The sequence below is a fragment of the Hemibagrus wyckioides genome, linkage group LG01 (assembly GCF_019097595.1).
Source record: "Hemibagrus wyckioides isolate EC202008001 linkage group LG01, SWU_Hwy_1.0, whole genome shotgun sequence".
Taxonomy (NCBI): domain Eukaryota; kingdom Metazoa; phylum Chordata; class Actinopteri; order Siluriformes; family Bagridae; genus Hemibagrus; species Hemibagrus wyckioides.
In genome coordinates this window covers 26,638,515-26,657,520 of record NC_080710.1, presented here as the reverse complement: position 1 = coordinate 26,657,520, position 19,006 = coordinate 26,638,515, and the positions used below count along the sequence as shown (strand labels likewise).

Below are 19,006 nucleotides of genomic sequence, written 5' to 3'. Positions count from 1 at the left end.
ATCACGCTTGAAGACACTTGATTAGAAATATCTGATTAAGACAACTTTAAAAGGATAATATGGAGGTCCTGATTCTTTCTGGACACTCTGTACCTGAAGTCCGATCAAAACCATCTGCATCCGAGAGCACACCCATAAGTCACTAAGATAAAATTAGAGACAAATCTGCAAAGTTCACCTGCAGGTAACATATTACAAGGCCTCCGTCATGCCTTTTCTGCATCCTGCGCTGTAATACATCTTGTCTCCTTCTTCTTTCCTTGACCCGTGCTTGTGTTTAGTCTGTCCTTTCCGACCCTGGTCGAGCTGACAGCTGGAGACCGACTGGAACATGAGCTCCTTTGAGGAAGGATTTGTTCCTAAAAGACAAACGCTAAGATGAAGGAATCTACCAAATTCTTCCACTGCGCTGCGAGTGATGGGAAACAAATGTTGGTTTGATCCTGGAGTTTTTCTGCTAGGTGTTGATATGGAACCATTAAAGAGCAGACAGATGAAAGGCAGCTGTTGGCGTGTGATGCAAATTCACACGAGATGAAGGTGGTGGAATCTTATTTTATTGACGTTTGCAAATTTACAGATATGTTTTTTTTTCCTATACAAAAGTGTTATTTACAGTACATCCAGTATTTCATAAGATCTCTAAAAACGAACACTGCTATATTAGCATAGTTGTTTATATTTAAAACTGCACAGTGTGACTACAGTCGAAAGGTAAACCGGCTACACGACATAAACGATAAACTGGAGATGAGTTGAATCAGAATATTCGATCACCACTAAGCATCGTCTTCAAGTGACCGCTCAGAAATTGAGTGCCGTATGGATGCGCCGTTTTGCGCGTGCTTGCTTTCGGCTCAGACGATTAGCCGAGTCCTCCTGGACGAGCTGCGTGAGGAGGCCCTGAAGCCGCAACCTCATGTCCCGGGAGCGATCTGCGTCTTCTCCTCCTTCTGTCTCCGCGCAATCCTGCACCGCTTTCTGGAGCTCCACCTGAAGGGGGCGCCCCGCTTTATCCCCCAGCAGCGTGGGAGAGAACCACGAGCGGAAGATCTTCTCACAGATCACCTGTACAGAGGGAGAGAAAGAGAGAATAAGAGAGCTGACCATCAACGAGGCCAAACGGAAGGCTTCAAGGGGAAACAGCCATTATGTCTATGACCTCCTGGTTTTATTTCATCACAATCATGGGTCATATTCTTATTTCATGTGGCTTGAAGGGGACAGGAGCAAGAGATATGCTCATCTCCTTGACCTGGCATCCTGGATGACACAAAGCCGCTATTGTTCTGAGTGGCAGGAAGGACAATAGGATGGCAGAGGTCATCTGGTGGCGTGATAAGTGATCAGCGATGGAGAGATGGGCTCTGTCTGAGGCATGGAGGTGGACTTGGTTTCATTTGGCTCACTCGTCTGTTAGCTGCTCTCCTTAAAAGGGGGCTTGCATTGACAACAGGTGATGATTTTGATTTTTATCATGAAAAGATGAAAGCGAAGATGTGATAAAGCTTGGTTCAGTCATATTATTTCTTTAAAAAATAGTATATATTCTTAAATGTTTTTTTTACGCTCATGGCTGTAAATAAACAGCCAGTATAGAACCAAAGTCACTTTCTAAAATCTTTGTTTTTGTCTCGCTTTCAACAAGCATTTGAAAAAAGGATACCATAAAGGTTTCTTTTTTCAACACTCACTGATGTTTATAACGCATAATGATGGCGGGCTCCGGTCCGCCACTTTTCAGCGTTATCACAAACTTAACATTCCACACATTGTTCATGGTAATGCTTGAGCTTAAGGATTGTCTTTCCCCCCTTGACCATTAGTACAACAGCCTTTTTCTCTGAAGCTGATGTGCATTTCGGACGTATCAGAAAATATGAAATCCCTTGCTAACAAAGAAGTAAATACATAAGATAAATTTAATATAATATAATATTATATTCTATATTTTAAAGAAATACATGCACACAAAATTGCAATTTATTTATAAGACGTCAATGCATTACACTTACCTGAAGGTTGCTGTTTTTGCGTTTCGATCCGCATTTGTTTTTCTTTATGTTGCATTTGGAGATGCAGTCGAAGAAATTGCAGTCGTTGTCGTTGGTGCAGTTTTGCTCAAGAATGTCCTGCATTTTCGGCTCGAAAAAAGCCATGTCCACGTCTATAGCTGCCACCTGTAGAACACATTTAGGAAATTTAGGTTTGACTAAAATTCTGTTCGTCCATTTCTTTATTCATTCATTCATACATTTGCCAGGACTTTATCCTGGTTTATTTCATGGTAAATCCGGAGCCTATCCCTGTAGACACGCCATATTGGGTGCCGGCCCATCGCAGAATAAATGATGGACAAAACTTAATACTTAATAATATACAGTATAATAATATAAAACATATTGAAATAAGTTAAAACTAAATACAGCAGTGCTAAAGGAATATATATATATTTCTTTTAAGTGTGTAAAATGGCTCCATTCTGGCAACTATACTACACAGGACTGTTTATTTTATTACTGTGTAGAACTTAAGCTATTTAATAATTTTATCCCGTAACACATGTTCTGTTTAAACCTAACCTTCCAAGAACCTACAGATTTGGCAGCGCACGCTAGTATAAACATTAACACACACCGCTGACACAGTTCAGGTGAGGAGTGATGTTATGACCACCACAAGCTTAAGTTTTCCAAATTTCTCAGTCATGATTATATGACTGTATTAGCAAAACGTTAAATCTTTTTAAACACTTTTAAATATGATGCTATACAAATGTTTATACAAGTCAGTCTCCTGCAGCTAATTTGATTTCGGTGGATTTTTGTTTTTAATAATCTGACAGCTATACAGTACTGAAAGAAAGAGAGAAATTACTTAATTTCATTAAATCTTTTATAAGTTCATCACCAGGATTGTGTTGTTTTAACCAAGGTTTTAGCTATTAAGGGTCCTTACTTGCTCTTGTGTCCTAAGCCTTTAGAATAAACAGGATTAAGGTTGAAAATAAACGTCCCCATTACACTGAAATCCTGTTTGCTTTTTAAAAGACCTATTTGGCAGTCATGAGTGTAATTGTTGAGCGCTAAAATGAAACACATTTATCAACCTATCAAAAAATGTACAATTATTCTTCGTAAAGGGGCGGTAAATGCCAGACCGGACTGGCTTGCTAATCTTTTGCGAAGCATGTTGCAGTGTGTTTACTATAAATGAGTGTGCTCCCACTATTTTTTATTGTTGTAAATTAGAGTGATTTAGTAGATCCATTTGTCGAGACGGCAGCTGAGGCCGTGTGTGAATCTAAATTCCGTGACCTTCCCCTGTTTCTATAAGGTTTTTATTGTTTCCTCTGAGCAGCATGCTGGCCTTAGGCACAGCTTAATGACAGCTTTACCCAGCTTTCTAAACCGAGTCTCCTGTTATTTTAGCCGTTTTCCTGGAAGAAATTTCAAAGGAAATACTTACCGTCAAGTCCTGCCTGATGGCAAAGTTCTCAGGTTTGATATCACAAAGGTGCAAGTGATGAGAAAAGTCATTCTCAAAGTGGTCCACCATGTCCAAGAAGCTCAGGGCAACTCGAGGAACCATGTCCATCTCAGTTAGTGTCTGTCCTTCTCTACTTTTTGGGCTTTGAGAGAACTCCTCCAATGAGAAGATATTCTGGTCCCATGCGTGGCCAGCAGCAAGATATTCTACTGCGTAAAAATGGCCGCAGGAGCCCAGCACCTTGGCCACATGGTCCGTCAGGTCCTGCATCACACGGAGAAAGGCGTATTCCTCCTGTTGGAGCAGAGCCCAGAGCGAGGCCAGCTCAGCCCGTGAGTACAACTGGGACCTTTTTTTTAGTTTCTGGCCCCAAAGCCTTGGTAGCGTCAGGTTACTCCCAGCCTCCAGGCCCAACAAGTTCTTAATCTGCAAAGTTGCATAAAATACCACATCCAGGGGTGAAAGCTCCTCCTCCGCACCCACATCACCTGCTGTGTCCTGGTACTCCAACAGAGCCAAAGCCTCATAGGAGGAGAAATTCTCCAGTTTGGACTTGAGGACGACCGGCACTCCTCGCCAGCTGGCCGCCATGACCTTCTTCCCATTCTCATAGTAGAGGCAGCGCTTATATTCCACATGGCCGCCCACGCAAAGGTCTTCACACAGGTCACCTGTTAATGCACCTTGCTGGTATTCCTCACACTGCAACACAGAGCACAGCTCAGTTCACTCTTAAACCCAACAACTTACTGCTGTGAGGCTCTCAGAATGTTAGAATGCATTCATTATGAACACCAATATTGTTTCTAACACCAATGCTAAAGAAACCCAGCCCTACTTTGTATAGTGAACCGAGAATTTTTATCACAGATATGGACTATTTTAAAAGATGTTGTTTGCTGATGTTGTAATACGATAGTAATGTAGATCATGAAGTATGAATGGATTCATATTATATTACAATGCATTTTCATAAACAATTATAACCAGGTAACATACCTTGCATTGAAAGTGTTAGACCATGTAATGCTGATGCGTAACAATTAACAGAACATTTCATAGCGCTTTATTTAAAGGATACCGGCACTAGGCTCTCAGAACTCATACTTAAGCATCGCATGAATTATTTATATAGTAATATTGGAGGTTTATGTCAACACTCATAAAGGGACATTAGTGTTTTTATGTTGTTTTGTGACTTTGTATTATAACAGAGAAGCTTATATAACACTTTAGCTTATATAACCCTTTTTTTGTCTTTACTAAGTACAGATCCCTGTGTTTAAGGATTACAGTTTGAATCTCCACTATGTGACTAAACACGCAGAGGAACACAAGAACTTAACTGATGCCGAGCAGCCACAGCGCGTTCAGTGAAAGGGACGGCAGCAGGAGGGATATGTTCACGCAGGTAAGTGTATGCGTGGCAGGTTTTACAACAAATGGTCGTCCAAATCTGACGGGAAAAATGTCGGATTTCTGGAGCGGATGGAGGATAAAGTGATTGAAATGAACCCTGAACAGAAACTTTTTGCATTTATACAATTCTACATTTTACTGTCGCATATCCACATCATTCAAACAGACTTTAGTGCACTTGTTCGAGCCCAAGACAGACTGGACTTTACTAACTAAACAAGAAAAAAGAATTGAAAAACATCACTAATTATTATTATTATTATTATTATTATTATCATTAATTGCAGGTCTTTAACACACTTTAAAACAGACATTTTCAGTACTGTTTTAGTGAACTTTAAAAGCATGTTACGTTAAAAATAAAATTAAAGAGTGATATAATTATTGACGTTTTTACTATTTTTTATTGGTCTATTTGACCTACTCAGCATTGTTATAGCCTTATTGTAACATGTAGTCTAATCAGTAGCAGCTAATCAAAACCATATAATTTACTTTTTTAACTTTTTTTATATATAAAACAAAAATAAATACGTTCAGCCTATTGGTTCAGCCCTCAACAACAGTCCCAGTTTCTCATCTGGCTTCTTAAGAACAATTAATAACCCACCCTTGGATAAATATTGAATTGTTCTTTAACCGAAGTGAAAGCACCATTCCATACAAGTTCCCTTGGCCAAATGAATATAAATGAAGTCAATACAGCATGCCTGAAACTGTGCTGCTAGTACGAACAAGCAAAAAAAAAAAATCACAATAACAATTTTGAGTAGTCTAATAATAATAATAATAATAAAATTCTTCTTCGTCTTTTAAAAACAAAGCCATATACTACATAAAAAAATCCCTCTTAAGTCACCACTCAGGTTTTGACAAAAGCCTTTCATAAATCATTCACCATTCATTCATCATCTGTAAGCACCTTAACCCTGGCCAGCTTCACACTGGATCCGGAGCCTATCCTGGGAATACTGGCCAAAAGACGGGAATACACAGTGGATAGGAAATGTGCTCACACATTCACGTCTAGAGGCAATTTATCTTAGACCATCAACCTACTGATGCGGTTTGGAGTGTAGAAGGAAACCTACATGGACACTACACGGACATGTTAAACTGCATCCAGACAGTAACCCCAGCTCAGGATTGACCCCGGGGACACAGGAATCTTTAGGAAAATGGTGCAGAAGCCTAAAAGTTAACAAAAATACTATATATACTATATAATATGTATTTTTTAAAGATTTTGTGGAAAGCCGCTACCACCTCAAGTGAGATTTTCCTATAACTGAGCAGTTTTCCAACGATTAACAGTTTAGTTTATTAATATATACCACATCACGTATTTTAACAGTTTATACTTAGATTTAATGATGTGAAACATGTAAGAGACAAGTTCCTGTATGCACTTGTTTACAGCTGCGATAAACAGTCATCATTCTCTCTCCCCCATCTCTCTGTCTCTCTCTCTCTCTCTCTCTTTCTGAGTTTTTCATTTTACAGAGAAACCAGAAAGAATAAAGCTGGGAAACTTTCTTCAAAGTGCTTACAACAGAGACCCCTTCCATAAATGTTAAATAAATGTCTCCTAATGAAAACATTAACAACGATTAACTTTCATTAAGCTTCATTAATCGACCCTTTTTTTAATCTCTCCCTTATTAGATTATGCTTCGTACAAGTCCACGTGTATCGGCTGTTGCTATAGAAACCGTCACACATTTGAACGAGCACATCGATATTAACCCGTCGCTCATATTACTAGCCAGAGCTAGTGTCCGAGCCGTGCGGTTATACAAAACTGACGCACCTTCTGACCGATAGGATTCAAGCACTCATCCGTGCTGTGTTATTTTTTTTACAGAAAATTCTTATAATGATGCTTTAAAGTTAACAAAACAATTTCCGTGCATTGTGAGGCAGCATAAATATTCAAACATTGCTTTAAAGAGCATCCTGATGATGATGTTTTCTTGATGCTTCACAAATACTTTCCAGGGTAATCTATTCTGAAAAAGCAGAAAGCTCTAAAATTTAAAGAACTTGTTTGGTTTTGTGTGTGTGTGTGTGTGTGTGTGTTCTCCCGATTAAATGAATCTGTTCTGCAGTTTTTTTACTTATATGTAATATGTTGGCAGCTTGCAACACACTCGTGTTAAGTTTTATAACGTGTTTTTTAGCGTGGGTCGAACAGCAAACCCGACAGGTACACATTTCTCTACCGGTTCTGAGATTTTTTTTTTTTTTTTTTTACACAAGTAATTTGCACAGACGATTGCATCTCCTCATGTCTAGTGATATTATCACATCTTTCATAGAACAGGTAAGTCAAGGTAAAATTGTTGCTATGGAAACAGTGAAAGTGAGGTCTCCGAGAAACGCAAACGGAAGAAATGACCTCAGGAGCGTTGGCTTTCCTTTTGTCTTATTGTTTAACGGTGTGTTTGACTCTGGTCACTTTGACTGGGCAAAAAGGAAAAATCATTTTTATTAGTTTTTATTTCAGAATTATTGCTATTACTAGTTGAGGAGAGACAAAATTGCGTCAGGTTGTAATATTTGCTCACAGGTATGGATGGATGAGTAGAATCAAGTTTTTATAACTAGATGAAGTGCAGGCTTTTGGACACATTTATATTTAAAAGAATTTAAATTTAAAGCATCTAATAAATTGTGTCTTGCCGATCTTTTTACAACAGCCACTGATAAATCGGGAGAAAATTCATTTTCGAATTAAATTGTTATCATATACAGTGCTAAGATTGTAACACGTGTAAGTCCATTACTGCTTAAAATCCACCAACAATTTTATTTCAGATTTTTCCGGCTACATGCTGTACATCACACACCCAATAGCCTCAACTTTTTATGAAACTCAACTTTCCATCAGTTTTTAAATCCAGTATGCTCATGATTTCACTGTACCTAAATTCTCTGCTTTGACTGATCTGCAGGGTTCGGTGCATATTTCACAACTCCATCTCGATCATTCTGGCTAAACAGACAGCAGTGTGAAAGCGATTTACACTCGCGACATCCGCTTCTCAACCCAGGCTTCCTCTGATGGAAAATTCACACACCCAAATGTCTGTTAGGATTGGAAAGCGAGGCATGATTAGTGTTTCACGGAGATTAGCTGCAAATCCTCCGCTGCCACATTCCAAAGTAAACATCTGTCATCTCCAGTCAGCCAAAGCCTTAGCCGGTCAGCTAATGGTCCTGATTGCATTGACGTTAGCACATTAGTGATATCTTAGCAACAATCATCATTCATCAAATCTTCACCCCAACTTCTTGATATATGAAATATTTAGAGTGTTTATTTTGTTTGGGTAAGACTCCAACTCAGCCAAGATGATTTATAATTTGGCCTGTGTGTACTTTTCTTAAAATTGCTCAATCACCTCACATGCAACTTTGAGATTCTTTCAAAACAAACCATAACTATTTTCTGACTTTAAACGAAGGTCATACATCATATGATGTGCTTGTTAAACTAAACAGGCCAAACTTGCGTAAAAGCCTCAGTTTATTTGGGTAAGCAGCATGGTCGTCGCTGTGGTCAATGATTTACGGCGTTTTGGGTCCGGACTTTTTCAGACTGGACGCCTGCCACTTACCACAGATCCGTTTGAATTCCCGAGATTTCTTAGCCTTGCATCATATTGGTCAGCAGCTGTTTTTAGCTCCTGTGTCTGCATGTAAACTTTCCCACCATGAGCTTGGATATGGTCCAACTACACACTTGGATTCAGTGTTGTGTTTATGTGTTTTTTTTGTTTCTTTCTCTAGATCGCTGATTGGATCTTTTGCATTCTGAGCACTCTGAGATGCCTACGCCTAAAGATGTCTTAAATGACAAGGTTCCAAGGGTGTTATACTTATGGACACACTGGTACGCCAGTCAAACAGGCTGTGTAGTACAAGTCTCCTGACACAGGGCATGTAGGGTCTAAGCACTGAACAAACAGCAGTTCCTGTTTGTTTTAATTGATTTTCACAGCCGAAACCTGTTTTTTATACAGCCAGACATAATCAACTCGCAGACATTTGAACAACATTTGGTTCTGCTGTGGTCACGGAAAACTGATGAAGCATTCAACATTCAACATTAGATTCTAATCCCCAGATGTGGTAATTGATTACACTGGAAACGATTGCTAAATATATTTGCATTGTCTTGATGGTTTCTTAGTCTGAAAAACAAACCCAAGGCTAATTTAAAACACACTCTGTCCTTTTAGCCAAAGCGGTGTGTTTTATGTTGCTCTTTAATAATCAGCTTTAATTACAGAAGACATCTCATTTTTACTCGTCTGGAAAAAGTTGTTAGGAGATAGATAGATAGATAGATAGATAGATAGATAGATAGATAGATAGATAGATAGATAGATAGATAGATAGACAGACAGGCAGATAGACAAACAGTCAGGCAGATAGACAGACGGATGGATGGATGGATGGATGGATGGATGGATGGATAGATAGATAGATAGACAGACAGGCAGATAGACAAACAGTCAGGCAGATAGACAGACGGATGGATGGATGGATGGATGGATGGATGGATAGATAGATAGATAGATAGATAGATAGATAGATAGATAGATAGATAGATAGACAAACAATCAGACAGACAGGCGGATAGACAAACAGACAGACAGACAGACAGATAGATAGATAGATAGATAGATAGATAGATAGATAGATAGATCGATCGATCGATAGATAGATAGATAGATTTTGTATTTTTGTGAAGGTTTAAGACTGGTTATAATCATAGTAACAACAGGAGCAGCTGTTTTTGTTTTGTTTTTAAACTTTATATGAACTTGGTGTGTAATTATAAAATAACATACAAAGAATAGTCTGAGTAAAAATAGCACTCATAAACTCTGATTCTACAGACCATGAACTTCTCGGCATGCTGTGTGTGTGCGTGTGTGTGTGTGTGTGTGTGTGCGTGTGTGTGTGTGTGCACCACCCAGGGCTGAACCATGAACTCACTCACTATTGGCAGAGTCCCTGATAATGAACAACTGAAAACATACATCCAGAGAAGACCTCGCGGTCCCTTATCAGTCCACACACACACACACACACACACACATGCTGTGTATATCCACGCAATTACATACACTATATTATTGCTTATAATTAGATTCAATTATATAGTATATAATAGTGTAATCAGATTCAGTTTTTCATTTCCACCAAGCACAAGAGAAGGATTGTCCTGAAGTTCCTTCTCTACCACATGTACAGGAAGTGGAAAGTTTTTTAAGAATTAATGCCTTCATTCATGAACGACTTTAAAGACCAAATCTATTCGAGGGTCTAGCAGAAGCTTCAGTCCTTTTTAAGCCTGTGTGCTCTTAAATATATAACAGATGATGTTAATATTATATCTATATACATGCAACAGTGTGCATTTAAATCTAGTATATAAATTATGCATCACTGAGTCAAGTTATAACCCAAGGCCAGAAAAAACAAAAGGGGTTTTATTTAAAAACGTTCGAAGTTCTCAGGTTCTGTATCCATACAGAAGTACAGCCTACATAATGCAATAAAAGTTTGTTTAGCCCACAGTAATATATAAGTCATATATCCAGATTAATTATTCATCATCCCATCCCATTTTCCTTCTCTTTTGAGGTGAGTCCTCATGAACCGTCTGTTCTTGATCACTGTGTTGGAGTATAAATAGGCAAAGCAGCGAGGCCCTGCGGCACAGTCACAGACTCTACCGGCTATTTCATTAACGCTTGCTGAGAATCGACCTGTAGCTTAGGTGGCAGGTGTGAGTACTGATTAAAAAACGACTTGTGTTTAAGCAATTACTGAAATGTGCCTCAGCCTCCCCTACTTTATTTGGTTTCTTCATGTTTACTGAGTTATTTATTGAAGCTGGCTGATTAGAACGGCGTTTTAGTTAACAAATGAGAAAGACATTACATGCACACGTCTCTGTAACCACCATTTAGTAAATTGACTCCAAAAAAATAAAAAGGAAGGGTTAACTACTTAGCAACGGATGTCCTTTTGACCCGAGCCGTCTCTAATCAGTGTATAACAATATAATCTTTTTTTAATATAATATAATATAATATAATATAATATAATATAATATAATATAATATAATATACCATAATATAATATAATATAATATAATATAATATAATATAATATAATATAATATAATATAATATAATATAATATAACAATGTAATATAACATAATATAATAAAATATAATATAACAATGTAATGTAATATAATAAAATAAAATATAACATAATATAATAAAATATAATATAACATAACATAATATAATATAACATAATGTAATATAATATAATAAAATATTTTTAAAAATATATATGCAACTGTTTTATTATAATTAAATTATTAAATAATTTGTATAAAATTGCAAATTTATTTAATTCATACAAATTTATTTGAAATGAGCTGTCCTTGATTCTGTCACTTAAAGCAGATTATAAAGAGAAATGTTTTAAACGTAGCTCAGAGAATGTGTTTCAGCTTGAAGGTATTGTCAAGCCCGAGAAAGTACGAGGGTGAGTCAAATGAAAACGCTAAAAAATTAGAATTGATTTTTTTTTTTTCTTCTAGAGGAATCCAGCTATTAAATGGAGCGCAGGAACACTTGTACTGAAGAGATCATATAGATCAGTGATGCACTTTTGTGACGCTTATTTGATAAATAAAATCATTTTAAAAAATGTAAAATCATAAATAAATTGGAAAGAAATAAAAGGTTTTCGTTTGACTCACTCTGGAATATTATGTAAAGGTGTTCAGTGTAATAAATTGTCACACTTAGGAACAAAATCCAACACTGAACACGGTGTAGTCTGATTCTGTTTACCTGAGATTATAAAAGGATTCACATGATTAATGCATAATTAAAGATAAATGTTTACAGTTTTGATTAAAACACTTTAAGGCTTTAAGCAAGCCTGTCTCACTTTCAGAATCAAAATAAAGCCCTGTTTATTTCAGATTATAATTGATTCGTCTTTCAGTTTTATGATCCGATAAGTCGAGCGAGTTGCCCCAACATCTCACTTGTGTTTATGACTCATGAGGCGAAGTTCCCAACAGGCGTGTTACGTGCTGAAACAAGCTGAGCTCGACTTGTGTCTCGACCCGGCCTCTCTCAGGACGTCTTCACGTCGCAAGATCTGCTTGATTTCACCTCCGCGAACCATGGAAATATTTTGACAATGCCTTTATTGTGTGTCACATACCACATCTCTTTTTTTCCCCTTTCTGTCACAGATGTGGTCTTTATAACGTTTCAGGTTGGATAAGTTTCTCTGCTTCTTTAAAACCTGTTTCCTTTGAGCAGGTGCAGGAGCTGGACTGGACTGTAAAGACTGTGCTGTGTATAAATCCGTATTTCGGGTTCTTTAGAGCCTGTGGTTCTGTGTAGCATTTAACATACAGCTGGGTATCTGTGGAAAAATGTGGCTTTGTCATAATCTCTCTCACACACAAACACATATGGTCACTTCATTTTTGTACATCTCACATTTGCTACACTTCTTACACTCCAGCACAATTGGGTACACCAAATACGGCGTTCCAAATCATAAATTAGCCCTTAGTGATCCTTTTCAAGTCGCTCCAGAATGATAGATAGTTGCCGCTCTGTTCCTACACCCTGTCTTTAATTAGAAGAGTTTGGCATGGTGCAGAATTCCTTTGCTGGCTCCTACTGAGCCGTGGAGACATTTTGCCCTGGGGTGAATTGGATGTGGAACAGCGCTGTCTAAATGATACCATTTTCAAAACACACTTAGGAAAGAATTTGTCTTGAAGCCTCTTACCGCAATGTGTGATTTATGTCTTATTAAACCCAAGACTCTTATTTTGTCCACATAACAGGTGAATAACACTGCAATTAAAAATCTGAAACTTTTATTGAGCTTCTTGTTGGGAATAACTCTAGGGTGATATATTTATGCCTAATAGCCAGCTACCTGTCAGTTGAGGAAATTATAATATCATTATAATTGTGTAATATATCCTTTTAATCTTGAGTTTCCACTTAGATATCTACTGCGTACAAACATGTTGATGAGCTTGTTTACGTCTCTGCTATGGTTTGTTGTCTTTACTGCACCTCTTAAATCTAATTTCTCAGTGCAAACTTCATCCTGTAAATTCGTTACGCCTCATGTCACCGTCTTTCAGAGAGAATTTGGAGGCGGACAGTGAAAAATTGTTGCATCCATCACTCATTTGACACGGATTAATCCCGCAGTTCAGAGAAAGCATTAAGAGCCGTGTTGATGTTAAGTAACACTACCAAATCCCTTACTGAAGCCTAGAGCTAATATAACCAATGAATCACAGGCTTGACAGATTAAGCCTTTGCAATGCCATGTTTATTATCCATTTGAACATTCATCAATTTTCCCCACGGTGAAACTCAAATTGAAATAAATGAATGAATCGCCTGCAGATTCACACCGCTGTTATTCCGTCCGCTTTGTTTTGCTGATGCTTTATGCCCACGGAATACGTGCGACAACCTGCTGAAACAGTTATATAAAGTGACTGAATCGTGTTGGATCGTAAATTGTCTGCTCGGCTGTAATAGATCAACTTTGTGTTAAACAAATACATTTCTGATAGCCGTGCCTAAATAGGTGAGCCCGAGTCACGCACGACGTTAAACGGCTCGGAACGCTGCAGCTTTGTTTATGCATGACGCTCATCTGTCAAGTGTAAAACTTTTTTTACACTTCCTGCACTTAATGTCGTAACTTGAAACCTCTACAGTGACCTCACTATTAACGAACGCACAGCTGTACAGTAAAACTCGACAGGTGCTACCAAGCTGCCACTGTGACCTACCAGTCTTTGGAGAATCCTCCTGCTCTTATCATCCGTGCAGAAGTCAGAAAACATGGTCGTGTGCACGAAGAGCAGGCCGCTGAGTAAGAGCCATGAGCCCAGCCAGAGGAGGAGGAAGAGTACGGCACTCCTGCGCCGCACTCTCGCCCTGAGCCACCGCAGCCCACAACCTCCACGGCCCAAACCCGCGGCCCGGCACACGGCCCGGAACATCAGCCACGCGCTTTACCCACTTCAGCTTCCTGTGTGTTTCAGCGCTCCTCCTGCAGGCATCTGTGGTGGTCTCGGCAGTTTGTTGAAGGCTTGGAGTCCTGCTGGTGCTCCTCCTGCAGGAGGTCTGAGTGTGTGTGTTCTCCTCTGCTCCTCCTCTCCGCTCGGGGGTTCTCCATGCTGCCCTGGAGATCTTTTCACATGTAGTAACTCCTCAGTTTCTTTTCCATTGCTGTGGGACTGGGTGAGACTGGCAGTGCCATGAAAAGCTGCCTTTTTTCAAAGTGGAATTGTTCCTTTCTCACTATTTTACATTTCTTCTTCATACCCACAACCTCTCTCTCTCTTTCTCTTTCTCTTTCACACCATTCTCCCCATTTCTCTGCCTCACACTCCCTCCACTGGCTTTCAGTTCTCTCTCTTTCTGTAACTCTCTCAGCCTCTTTCAATCTTACCCTCTTACTATACTCCACCTTTCTCTCTCTCTCCCCCTCTCTCTCTCTCTCTCTCTCTCTCTCTGGTTCTCAGATGCCCGCCCCTTTCTTGAGGACTTGCCTCCTTTGGGTTGCTTTCTTCCTGTTTCCACGGCAGCCAGGCCTTCTCAGCAGGCACACTGACTCTCAGCTGTGGTGTTCAGTGCGTTCTGCCAAACTCCTTCCTATGCCATGCATACAACACAATAGAGCAGTGAATGCAGCACTGTTTTACCAACTGCCCAGTGCACACACTCTCAAACACTCCACGGCTTCTAACCAGGTTACGGCTCTCAAGCGCAGTAGATTTTACAGCTTCCCCTACTGCATCTGCAGTAAAAAATGTTGTCATTGTTTATCCGACTCGCTGAATATTTGATTCAGAAAGCAGTTCTCCGCAGCACTGAAGCAAAACTTGAGATTTGATTTGCACTGACTGGATGAGTGAAGGCAGTTGTGTTTTGTTCTTCTGATGAGCTTAGCCCCCGAGTGCCTCACTGTGACTGTTGTTATCTGTTGTGTTGAAGAGACAGCAAGTGCTCAGAATTCTTAATGGCTCATTTATAATAAAGAAGGCAACTCAGCCCAACACCAGCTAATATCCATCCGTGTTTTTCTTAATAAAATGCTTCACGTTATGCTAATTAGCACAGTATCCTGTGTGCTCTGTGGCACACTATTCTCCAAACTCATTAATCCTTCCGGCAAATCAGAGATCCTTTTGAGATCTCATCTGCCGTATACCTTTTTCAAACACTGAACACATACAGAGAGAGAGAGAGAGAGAGAGTCTCAAACTCTGAGTATGTGCTACAACCTTTAACTTGTCCTTCATAAAATGCAACATAAATCAACTAACATATTTACTCATGTTGAAATTTCCCTTTTGCGATTACATTTGTGCCAGCAGAGAATCCACTGGCATTTTCTCACATTTCCATTTACTTTTCTCACACCAGAAACACAGTCTCACACTACAAAGATGAATTATCTAGACTTTGGCTCCCCTCAGAGGTGTAGATCAGTGTTTACATCACTTCATGTGTCTAAACACAACCAGGCATAACATTATGACCACCTGCCTAATATTGTGTTGGTCCCCCTTTTGCTGCCAAAACAGCCCTGACCCGTCATGCACTGTGTATCCTGACACCTTTCTATCAGAACCAGCATTACCTTCTTCAGCAATTTGAGCAACAGTAGCTCGTCTGTTGGATCGGATCACACGGGCCAGCCTTCGCTCCCCACGTGCATCAGTGAGCCTTGGCCGCCCATGACCCTGTCGCCGGTTCACCACTGTTCCTTCCTTGGACCACTTTTGATAGATACTGACCACTGCAGACCGGGAACACCCCACAAGAGCTGCAGATCCTCTGATCCAGTGGTCTAGCCATCACAATTTGGTCCTTGTCAAACTCTCTCAAATCCTTACGCTTGTCCATTTTTCCTGCTTCTAACACATCAACTTTGAGGACAAAATGTTCACTTGCTGCCTAATATATCCCACCCACTAACAGGTGCCATGATGAGGAGATAATCAGTGTTATTCACTGTGTGCTCATAATGTTATGCCTGATCGGTGTATCTCCAAATTCAGTTTGTGCACATAGCACATTTCCAGAAAATCATTAACCCTGAAGATCATTAAGCAAAAAAAAAAAACCCCAACAACTTGGCTCGGATTGCATGAGGAAGGGAACAAAAATTAACCAAAATTCTCATCTCCAGTGAAGTGAGGTTAATAGTTCTTTAAAGGTTTATTTTCCTTCTACTTTTTCTGGTAGAGGTTGTGATGAAAACCAAGAGGAAGACATCGCAAAGATTCCAGCTCCTCCTGAAGTATCCCTACACATTCCCAAGCCCTCTGTGAGATATAATCCTGAACATTTCCTCTGGTAGGACATCCTTGAAACACCGCTAATAACAACCCAAATCCACCTCGACTCGGTCCTTTTGACTTGAAGGATCAGCAACTACTCTAAAGCTCTCCCTGGTTGTCCAGCTCCTCACCCTGTAACAGAGAGTAGGTCCAGAAACCCTGCATTTCCACAACATGTAACCTCATGACCTTATTCTTTCTGTCACTACCCGCAGCTCATGTCAGTGGGTGAGGATGGATATAGAGAGTCTCAGCTACAAACTAAGCTCCTGATTCACCATCAATTTTCCAACAATTATAACAATTGATATAAATACAATAGATAGATTGTGATAATAAATCATGAGTATAGAAATACTTCTACTACTACTACTACTACTACTACTAATAATAATAATAATAATAATAATAATATACACAGTTGGATATTATTACAAATAAATTATGTTTAGAGAAATAATTAATCTCAGCTACAATGTTGTTCAGATTTCTTTTTTATATTAGATTTAGTGTGTGTGTGTGTGTGCAAAGGATATTTTCAGGCTGCATTTCAATTCTTCCTTCACCATAACTAAGATTAAGCTCTTACTGAAGATGAATAAATATAATTTTGCTCTAACACTCACCATGAAATCACCAAAACAGACATTAAAACACGACACAAAACAAGGATTTAAAGTTTGGACACACTGCCATCTGCTGGTCATAAGTTCTTGATACAGTTTAATAAATGTTTTTTTTTATTATTTTAAACATATTCCTACATTTAGTGCAAGTCTGAATGAAGCTATAAAGTTTATAGCTTATATAAAGTCTGTCATTTTATAATGCTGTTAATTATAGGGAAAAATTTATGAAAGACAAGAGAGCATCCATCACAGTGTTTGGTGTAACTCAGGACAAGCATCAGATTGAGGTAGGAGGCAGAACAGATCCCAACAAGCAGCCTCCTTCATTTGTTATATCATTTACACACAGTCCAAAAATTAAGAAGTAAACTTCAAACCCCTGGATTTTGGTTGAGACCTTTCATTTGGGGTTGTTCTACAGAATATACATATTTCAAATGATCGTTTTTATTGGTCAATTTGCCGTCCTGAGCATCCAGTCCAGGGTGGGGTTGTTGTTTTTGTTTCAGCTTTATTCCTGGGAGAAGCCCTGACTTGTATAAAGTGCTTACTGAAGATGAATGAATGAGTGATTTAATGCATTTGTCAGGCATTTTTTTTTATCCAAAATGCCTTTTTAAATGTGGCAGGATATAATCCAATCTTAGAACTGATCGATTGTGCTTTTCTAGTAGTCCTGGGATTTGAACACACAACCTTCTGTTCACTTGAACATAACCTGGAGCACTGAGCCACCACTGGTTTATTTAACATTTACTTACCATTGGAATAAACATCAATCTAGATACAAATTTTTTAACTGTTTCCTTTCATATTAAAAGAAGAATGTGAATGTCTTAATTCATTTTGTATGATTAATGTAGTATATAATGCAGTGTAAACTTTATTGCCAAAGGTTATAGGACACTCCTCCAAATCATTGTTTTTGGGGGTTTGGACTTCGAGTGAAAGAACACCTTTGGGATGAATTAGAGCGGACACTGTGAGCCAGGCCTTCTCGTCCAACATCAGTGCCTGACCTCACAAATGCGCTTCTAGTGGAATGGTCAAAAATTCCCATAAACACACTGCTAAACCTTGTGGAAAGCCTTCCCAGAAGAGTTGAAGCTGTTATAGCTGCAAAGGGTGGGACTATTCCATATTACATTCATGTGCATGTGCACGTCCCAGTTTTGGCCTGGCTCGCAGTCTCCGCCCTAATTCATCCCAAAGTTGTCCTGACCTCAACCCGAGTCCTCATACCAAACTCGCTCATCCATGTCTTTATGGACCTTGCTTTGTGCACTGGTGTACAGTCATGTTGGAACAGGAAGGGGTCATCCCCAAACTTGTCCAAAATGTCTTGGTATGCTTAGTTCCTTTAACTGGATCTAAGGGGCCGACCCCAGCCCCTGAAAAACATCACCTGAATTCAATGATTTGGAGGGGTGTCCCAAAACTTTTGGCAATATAGTGTATGTTTTTCGGTATAGATATTTCGCCTTAATGATACCTATGTACGGCATAAAACATGACAGGCTGTTATTTTAAGAAATTAATCAACAACTGTCGGTGATTCGTCAGTATGAAGCAGGTATGAGTTAATTTTATTACCCCCACAGTTTGCGTTTTTCCTTAAACAGCATGCCTGCAAGTGTTTCATTCCTCTTATACACACAGCAATCTGCCAGTGATTATTATTTTATTTATTTATTAAAAAAAGATTTGTGCTGTTGATCCTGTTCTAGTTCAATTTAATGTTGTGGAACATTCAAGAAACAAGTTCCTTATCACTTCTTACAGCTGCTATAAACAGATGTTCCCACACTGGCCTCACTTTTTTCTGGCTCTTAAAGTTATTACATAAAAAATAAGTAAATAAATAAACAAACAAAACAGCTTATCAAAACATGAAGGAACAGATTTATCTCTAGCTATCACAATGCTCTGGCACTGGAGACTCCTTCCAAAAATGCTAAATAAACAATTCATTATACAGAATGTTTTACTGTTTCAGTGATTATACTTTTTGTTGTTAC

The 19,006-nt window shown here is 38.9% G+C and overlaps 1 protein-coding gene across 1 annotated transcript; it reads right to left on the bottom strand.

Moving 5' to 3' along the window:
* Positions 1-541: 541 nt before the first annotated feature.
* On the bottom strand, positions 542-14,462 carry dipk1c (divergent protein kinase domain 1C). The gene is made up of 4 exons (XM_058394970.1): positions 13,798-14,462; positions 3,469-4,191; positions 2,016-2,180; positions 542-1,068 (listed from the first exon to the last, which is right to left on the bottom strand). Exons 1-4 carry the CDS (start codon positions 14,008-14,010, stop codon positions 805-807), a joined length of 1,365 nt encoding a protein of 454 aa, XP_058250953.1. The 5' UTR covers positions 14,011-14,462; the 3' UTR covers positions 542-804.
* Positions 14,463-19,006: the final 4,544 nt, after the last annotated feature.